The sequence below is a fragment of the Frankliniella occidentalis genome, unplaced genomic scaffold, assembly GCF_000697945.3.
Source record: "Frankliniella occidentalis isolate FOCC.00 unplaced genomic scaffold, Focc_3.1 Scaffold56, whole genome shotgun sequence".
In the NCBI taxonomy this organism is placed as follows: Eukaryota; Metazoa; Arthropoda; class Insecta; order Thysanoptera; family Thripidae; genus Frankliniella; species Frankliniella occidentalis.
This window is the reverse complement of record NW_026267186.1, coordinates 332,536-340,885: the sequence shown is the minus strand read 5'-3', so window position 1 is coordinate 340,885 and position 8,350 is coordinate 332,536. Positions and strand designations below refer to the sequence as shown.

The 8,350-nt window shown below is 36.7% G+C and overlaps 2 protein-coding genes across 3 annotated transcripts; both read left to right on the top strand.

Annotated features, from left to right (window-relative positions):
• On the top strand, positions 1 to 5,086 carry LOC113215380 (unconventional myosin-Ie; the record flags this gene model as incomplete). Of its 2 annotated transcripts, none has more annotated exon segments than XM_052267647.1 (18): positions 1 to 70; positions 148 to 276; positions 361 to 557; positions 638 to 805; positions 899 to 1,069; positions 1,271 to 1,437; positions 1,574 to 1,852; positions 1,950 to 2,097; positions 2,171 to 2,291; positions 2,370 to 2,536; positions 2,630 to 2,776; positions 2,894 to 3,033; positions 3,124 to 3,281; positions 3,366 to 3,548; positions 3,639 to 3,954; positions 4,045 to 4,094; positions 4,358 to 4,495; positions 4,577 to 5,086. In XM_052267647.1, coding segments are annotated over 17 exon segments (2,745 nt in total). In that variant the 3' UTR covers positions 4,654 to 5,086.
• A 275-nt stretch (positions 5,087 to 5,361) lies between these two features.
• LOC113215379 (beta-centractin) lies at positions 5,362 to 7,837 on the top strand. The gene is made up of 9 exons (XM_026434995.2): positions 5,362 to 5,841; positions 5,949 to 6,013; positions 6,089 to 6,259; positions 6,357 to 6,512; positions 6,651 to 6,794; positions 6,892 to 7,057; positions 7,152 to 7,325; positions 7,411 to 7,473; positions 7,555 to 7,837. The coding sequence occupies exons 1-9, from the start codon at positions 5,794 to 5,796 to the stop codon at positions 7,696 to 7,698; spliced, it is 1,131 nt and encodes a 376-aa protein (XP_026290780.1). The 5' UTR covers positions 5,362 to 5,793; the 3' UTR covers positions 7,699 to 7,837.
• Positions 7,838 to 8,350: the final 513 nt, after the last annotated feature.

Here is an 8,350-nt window from a genome sequence, read left to right as displayed (position 1 = left end):
CTAAAAACTGGTGGCTCTTATTCAGTTGAAGGAATAAATGACACTAAAGATTTTGCAGAAACTCTTTCTGGTGAGTTTTTCTATATGAACGATGTACTCTTATTCTAGTCAGACTACTCATCTATTTCTTTGCATTTTGATTCGCAGCTTTGAAAGTTATGGGATTTTCTGAGGTTGAGCAACGGGATATTTGGAATATTGTTGCTGCAATTCTACACCTCGGTAATGTGAATTTTAGGGAAAATGGCAATTATGCTCAAGTTGCTGATTCCTCAGGTATTTACCTTCTCTCTTAAGCGAGCATGATACTTGTTATATTGTAAGCTTGAAATCTTTTATGTTGCAATTTTTTATCTTAAGCATTAGACTGGCCAGCTTATCTCTTGGGCATAGATAAAACACTACTGGAGAGTAAACTGACAAGCCGCCTGTTTGAGAGCAAGTGGGGCACTAAAGACGAATCGGTTAATGTCACTTTAAATGTTGAACAAGCTATTTACACAAGAGATGCTCTTGCGAAAGGTGTATACGCTAAGCTCTTTGACTATCTAGTACAGGTATGTTCAATTTGCCATTTAGCTCACCACACAATAAGAGCATTCCCATTGATAAATGTAACAAACTATTTTGGTTGTAGAGAATCAATGCAGCAATGTTCACTGAAAGTAGAGGAAACAATATAGGAATACTTGATATTTATGGTTTTGAGATTCTTGATAAGAACGGCTTTGAACAACTATGTATCAATTTTGTTAATGAGAAATTGCAACAAATTTTTATTCAACTAACACTGAAAGCAGAGCAGGTTTGTCTTTTGAAATAGGTTATTTTGGATTGTCTGTTTTATATTTTTATTTCGCTTTATTTATGTGTCTGGCCTGTCATAATTTACTATTAGGAGGAATATGTAGCAGAAAACATTACATGGACGCCTATAGACTATTTCAACAACCAGGTTGTATGTGAACTCTTAGAAGGGCGTCAACCTCCTGGTGTATTTCTTGTGTTGGATGATGTGTGTGCAACTCTGCATGCAGTCGCGGATGGAGCTGATAATGATTTGCAGAAGGTAATTTTTCCTGTCTAGAAGTTAGAAGTAGATCATTTTAATGCATGTGTGGTTATTTTATAATTTTATAAGAAGTATCTTTGATCAAGCTTCTGTCAGTCCATAGTGTCAACAGGTGCTGCCTGCATTACTTTGCTCAAAAAATACTAGAATTGGAATTTGAGACATTTTTACGACAGAGTCTGTCTTTTTTTTCTTCAGAAACTTAATGGAACTGCCAGCAGCCATAAGCATTTTTCTCCATCAGCAGATGGCTTTGTTGTGAAGCATTATGCAGGAGTCGTTAGTTATTCAGTAGATGGTTTCTGTGATCGAAATAGGGATGTCTTTTTCCCAGACCTCATACAGCTGCTGCAGTCTAGTTCATGGTGAGTTTCTTAAAACCAGAACTTTTAAGAGTAATTTTGCAATATGCCATGACTTTCACTTCTAAATTTCATTTAAATGTCATTTTATGTTGTTTGTTTTTTAAAATTAATTACAACTATACTTCAAATTTTACAGTCAAATCATACATGGCCTTTTTCCTGAGCCCCCAACTAGATCAAGACCCACCACTGCGGGGAACAAGATTCGGTCTCAAGCAGGGGAGCTAGTCGCAAAACTGATGCAGTGTGCTCCTCATTATGTGCGCTGTATCAAGCCCAATGAAACAAAGCGACCAAGGGAATGGGATGAACTGCGAGTCAAACACCAAGTGGAATATCTTGGTTTGCGTGAAAATATATCAGTTCGCCGAGCAGGGTTTGCCTATAGAAGACCCTTTGAAAAATTCCTCCAACGGTAAACTTTGAAATTTGCAATGCATTAAAAGTAGATTCTTTTTTGTAGCAAGTTATTATAGATGGGCTCTTTCATAATTAATTTTCACTGCTTATAGGTATGCCATTTTAACAAAGGAGTCATGGCCAATGTGGAGAGGAAATGTCAGAACAGGTGTGAAGCATATTTTATCATCGGCTGGATTTAAAGAGGGCAATGAATTTCAACTAGGGCTGACAAAAGTTTTCATAAAAAATCCAGAATCAGTGAGTATCCCTAGATTGCATGTCTTCTTAAGTTTTCTAGTAGATAAGAAATACTAATCAAAACATGATGTAGCTTTTTCATCTAGAAGAGCTGCGAGAGCAACAGTTTGATAAACATGCAAAAATTATTCAGAGGGCTTTTAAAAAGCATTTTGCTCAAAAACAGCAATGTACTCAAAGAGAAGAAGCTGCAGGTATATTTTTACAGTTCATATTTTTTTTTATTTCTGGTGACATATTATATTATAATTCTTTCTGTTCTATTTTTGTAGCTTTATTCCATGGAAAGAAGGAGCGCAGAAAATTGTCAATAAATCGTCATTTTGTAGGAGATTACCTTGGCGTTTCTAGTCAGCAATCAGAGCTCCAAACTATGATTGGCCGAAGGGAAAAAATATTGTTTTCCATTCCAGTCATTAAATATGACCGGCGTTTTAAAGTAAGTTTGTATTGTAGCTTCAAATTCTTCCCTGTAAAAGTTTAATTTACTTAATTTACTCATCTGTAGTACTAATTTAATTACAAATTATAGCCAAGTGCTCGTGACCTAGTCCTTACATCACGCTCCCTGCTTCTTATCAATTCGGAGTCTCAAACTGGAAGTAATGGCAACCAGCCAGTGATCAAAAGAAATATCCCATTTCCAAATATAAGCCATGTAACTCTAAGCTCTTTCCAGGTAATTTTAGCTCATACATAATTACTGTCAATTTGTGATTTTTAAAATATGTTTTTATTTTATTTTAAAATGTTTTGTTAAATTTAGCTCTAATGAATTTTGCACATTTAATTTCAGGATGACTTTGTTCTGCTGCATGTTAACGATGACTACGACTCACTTTTAGAAGTTCCAATGAAGACAGAGTTCATTTATGTTCTTCATAAAAGATATGTTACTCAGACAGGAAGACACCTCAGGATTTTATTTTCCAACAGGTTGTTAAATTGGTGTTCTGAGCTAAAAAGTAGCCGATACAAAAATAAGATACAGTAAAAACTAATAACTTGATTTTGCAAATCTTTTAGTGTTGAGTTTTCTGTGAAGAAGACTGGACTTGGAGGAGGTGGTAAACGTAATGTGGTGTTTGTTCCAACAATTGCAAACCTTAGCATTCCATCCCTAAAGGTAAATGGGAACACTCTAACTGTTGGAATTGGAGCTGGCCTCCCATCTGATGTAACGTGTAAGTAATGAAAAATATATTTTTTAGTTTACTTTGTGAGCCTTTTGTAAAAATATTGCCTTGGCTCCATATTTTTCTAAACAGTGCCTCCACTGAGGACACATTCGCCACAAAAAGCGAAAAAGTCACATCCGAGGAGGGCTAAACCCAAGACACTGAACAGTGTCCCGACTCGTCCAGCTCCTACTCGAGCGGCGCCTCCTCCTCCAGTTCAGCAACCTCCTACCCATTCCCTTTCACCAACTCTTCCCTCAGATGCACTGAATGGTAGGACTTTCACTTGTGAACGTATTCAAAGATACCAAAGCACTAAAAACCAGAAGACTTACTTAAAAGTACTCTTTTAAAATATTACAGGTTCAAGACGTGTAATGCACTCTGTCAAACAAGAAAATAGTCCACCTGCACAGCAAACTGGAAAGTTACCAAATGACCTCAACAGAGCAACCAATGCTAGCCCTCAGATCAAGCCTACAAGAAACTTGTTATTGGATAATAATCAGGATGCCACTAATTGTGTAATCAATAATAACAGACCCATTAATGTCTTTAAACATGAGTTGAATGAGAAGGTTACTGTAAAGTCACCAGTTGATTTTGGTCAAGAACTCACCAATACAATTAAACGTATGAAAGCTAAAGAAAAGGTGAAACCTTTCGAAAATTCTAATAGGTGTGTATAGGTATCATTTATTAACTAAAAACTTGTATGTGTTTAAATCCTACAACAATTCGACATGTGTCTTATCTTTGTATTTACCAGAACTGCTTCTGAAACAATATCTACTAACAGTAGTGTGTTACCTGAAAAACCTATTCCTGGAGGTAAGGGGTTGAATGGGAAGGTTTCTGAAAAGTCACCAGTTGATTTTGGTCAAGAACTCACCAATACAATTAGACGTATGAAAGCTAAAGAAAGGGTGAAACCTGTTGAAAGTTCTAATAGGTATGTATTGGTATCTCCTATTAACTAAAAATTGGTAATCATTTTAATCCTATAACAATTTTCTTTGAATTTACCAGAACTGGTTCTGATACAATATCTACTACAAACAGTATTGTGTTACCTGAAAAACCAATTCCTGGAGGTGGTCGGCCAAGACCAACACTCAAACCTAGTCTGATAAAAGTCAAAGCTGTCTACGACTATCAAGCTCAAGACGCTGATGAGCTCAGTTTAAAAGAGGGGGACTTCATTGACCTCATTAAGGAGCGTAAGTTTTCTGGTATACACCTATTGGTAACTAAATCTTAATAAACAATCTGAAATCATATTTGAAAATTACCCTTTGCAGATCCTGGTGGGTGGTGGCAAGGAAGGCTAATGGGGAAGGAGGGTCTGTTTCCCGCAAACTATGTCCTCAAAGTATAATGATGTTTCTCTCCTAAGTCAATCTCTTAAAATATAGCTAATATTTTCTTGTTGGTAAACATAAACCAAAATCATTGTAAACCGCTGCAATGCAAAGACAATGCAAAGACAAAATGATCTACATCTTTTGAGTCAATTAATCACTTAGTCTGACTGGGTCTGTAGGGACCTGTAGTACAATAACTATAATGCATTTTGCATTGAATAATGACTAACAATTTTTTTTTCTGACTTTATTAGGTTGATCTAATTTGAACTACATTGTAAAATTGTTCTTGTAATGTTGTCTCCAAGTTACCAGTATGTTGGTTATCCAAAGTTGTGATAATACCTTTGCTTAAAAACATTATCTGTTTCTATTTAGGCTGTGCACGGCTGCTTAAGATGTTGACCCTGTCTAATTTAAAGAATAAAGACATAATTAGTTCACTGACATGAATTAAATTTTACTCCTCCTCTTTTCTTTTGGTAACCATTTCAGAAATAACATTAAAAGGTACCTGAACACACACGTCTGTCAAATGTCCCGCGACAAAAGAACAACAGAACCGTCACAGAAAACTTCCAAATTTCGCGCGCTTCTCTCACTTCTTGTGACCACTACACTCCACCAAACCACAAATACTTCTCGTCGGCTCCGTGTAGAATCAACGCAGGAACGCGGGCAGAAAGCAACAGTAAGTCCTTCGTCAAATAATTGAACGTTATGAAGAGCATGTGAAAGCCTCTCTCTTATCTCACCACAATCTTCACATTCGGTGGAATTTAACGTTATTTCATTCGAGTACAATCCCCTGCGTCCCCGCCCCCTCCCCCTCGTCTGCGGCTCATTCAGTCAGGGTTTAAGGTTAGGTTTTGGCCCACAGATTGGGTTGTCACCTGTCATACGAAAAAAAAAATACCTTTCAACGGCCCCGATTAAAACACTGTGCTTACCGTGTCATGAATGATCATCAACGACTTCCAACTATGCGCTGTCGGTAATAATTTGAGCGTTAGAACTGCACATTCGTATTATTAAATCATACATTGACGTGCTGGCCCTAGTACTCGGCCCGAAAGCAGTGCTGATTGACTGTAGGTCGTTTTGAAGAGTGGGACCCTTTTGCTAATTAGTGAAGAGTTCTGCAAATCAACACTATGGAACCCTACGATGCCATTGTGAACCAGCCTGTGGTTATTGACAACGTAAGTTTCGTTTTACTGTTACGAAATCTAACCTATACTTGACACGTCCGGCCCACTTTAAATCAAAAATGTTAGTCCTTTGATTTTAACTTCCACATGTTTTTTAGGGTTCCGGAGTCATCAAAGCTGGTTTTGCTGGAGATCAAGTGCCCAAGTGCTGCTTTCCTAACTAGTAAGTTGACTACTTTATTCAGTTGTTATAGACCTGAGGACAATGGTTCATTTGTAATCCTGTATTGTTTTTCAGTGTTGGGAGGCCAAAACATGTACGCGTCATGGCTGGTGCCTTAGAAGGTGATCTATTTGTTGGTCCTAAAGCAGAAGAGCACCGTGGTCTCCTCAGTATACGATATCCTATGGAGCATGGTATTGTAACAGATTGGAATGATATGGAGCGTATTTGGCAGTACATCTACAGGTATTTGATTGCTTTTCAATGGAACAATACAAACTTGAAAAAGTATCTTCTAATAATTCTTATGCCTGATTATAATTTATTTCTTTTATAATTTCAGTAATGATCAGCTTCAGGCATTTGCTGAGGAGCATCCAGTTCTCCTCACAGAGGCTCCACTTAATCCCAAAAAGGATAGAGAAAAGGCAGCTGAAATATTTTTTGAATCCCTCAATGTTCCTGCCCTCTTTGTGTCAATGCAGGCAGTGTTGAGCTTGTACGTATCCACACTTTTAATATAATGTTAATGTTATTCACTTGTCATTGCCAAATTATCTTTGATCCAAAGTTGTCTTGTAAATTGTCACTGATAAGAGTGTCGTCTTTGTGCTTTCAATGTCGTGGTATATTACAGATACGCTACTGGACGAACAACAGGTGTGGTCCTGGATGCTGGTGATGGAGTTACTCACGCAGTTCCCATTTACGAGGGCTTTGCCCTTCCTCACAGTATCATGCGGGTGGATGTTGCTGGCAGGGATGTCTCACGGCACCTCAGGTAAATTTTGATGAATAATTGGGATCAGATTTCCAAGTGATATATGAAGTTGTTTTTATGAATACCCAATCTACTCTTTTGTATTTCTTTTTAATAGGTTATTATTAAGGAAAGAGGGTTTGAATTTCCGCACAACTGCTGAATTTGAGACTGTCCGTACCATCAAAGAGAAGTGTTGTTACCTAGCAAACCAGCCATTAAAAGAAGAAACTGTGGAGTCTGAGAAATTCCAATACACACTTCCTGATGGTAGTAAACTTGAGGTAAAATATCCTGATGAAATTTGTTGTCTTGTTCCCTTTTAACCTGATCTCTTAACCATTTTATGGAAATTCATCTGTTCAATTTTTAAATCAGATTGGCTCAGCCCGCTTCCGAGCCCCAGAGGTACTTTTCCGTCCAGATTTAATTGGAGAAGAGTGTGAAGGAATTCATGAAGTCTTGTTGTATTCAATCACTAAGTCTGATTTAGACCTTAGGAAGGTTCTCTTCCAGAATATTGTTCTCTCTGGAGGTTCAACACTGTACAAGGTACTTGGATTGTTGATTTTTTAATTCCATCAGTCATCGTTTAGTTATTTATTTTCTCTGTTTTTAATTATTTAATTTTTTTCAGGGCTTTGGAGATCGTTTATTATCAGAAATTAAGAAACTGGCCCCTAAAGATGTCAAAATCAGAGTAAATATTTATTCTAGAAAATTTTATCATTCGTTCAAGTTTTATTTTACACTACAATTATTTGCATCTTTTCTGTTATAGATATCAGCTCCCCAAGAACGCCTCTATTCAACTTGGATTGGTGGGTCCATTTTGGCATCTCTGGATACTTTTAAACGGATGTGGGTATCTAAAAGAGAATTCGATGAAGATGGTCACAGAGCAATCCAAAGGAAAACATTCTAGATATGGTAGTCAATGGTATGTAATAGATTGCTGATATCAAATACAGTTTTTCTTGTGATTAGCTTTGCTTTCCAGGTTTTAGTTTTTCATATTTAATACAATATGTAAGTTATGTATCTGAAGGCTGTGATCAGCTCAACCCTGTCTAAAATTTGTTCCAACCATCAACCCATAATGGTGATATCCTTAATTCCACAGAATTTTTAAAATGAAGCAAAATTCTTGTTCTTGTGCAATATTTTAGAAAACTATCATGTGTGTATGTTTACACCTAATGGTTTTACTTGTTGGGCTCATAGATTTTAATGTTAGGTTCTCCTCTGATTGCCTGGTCTGAAAAAGCGGTTTCTAATTTATTTGCTTTGAGGATTTGTCTTATCGATTTTCCTTATCTTCATAATTTATTTTCGGAAGCAAAGTTTTGTAATAGTGGTTAATTAAATTTTAATACTAATATATCTAATTATGGTACAGAGTGTACCTCTTGTACCGGTCTAATACAATTATACTGGTAGGAAGAGTAAAATCTTTTATACAGATTATATTTGTGTCAGATGTGCTTTTCTGCATTTTCAAACAACAATGCATTTGAATTTTTATGAATATTTAGGGGCCACAGCTGTGCCTGGAATGGTGCTACATATTTTCGGTC

What these genes read in the sequence shown, in the direction of transcription:
- LOC113215379 (XM_026434995.2), top strand. Translation starts at nt 5,794, where the DNA reads ATGGAACCCTACGATGCCATTGTGAACCAGCCTGTGGTTATTGACAAC. An exon ending in AGCCTGTGGTTATTGACAAC is followed by an intron (nt 5,842 to 5,948) that starts GTAAGTTTCGTT and finishes CATGTTTTTTAG; the next exon opens with GGTTCCGGAGTCATCAAAGC. An exon ending in CTAAAGATGTCAAAATCAGA is followed by an intron (nt 7,474 to 7,554) that starts GTAAATATTTAT and finishes TTTCTGTTATAG; the next exon opens with ATATCAGCTCCCCAAGAACG.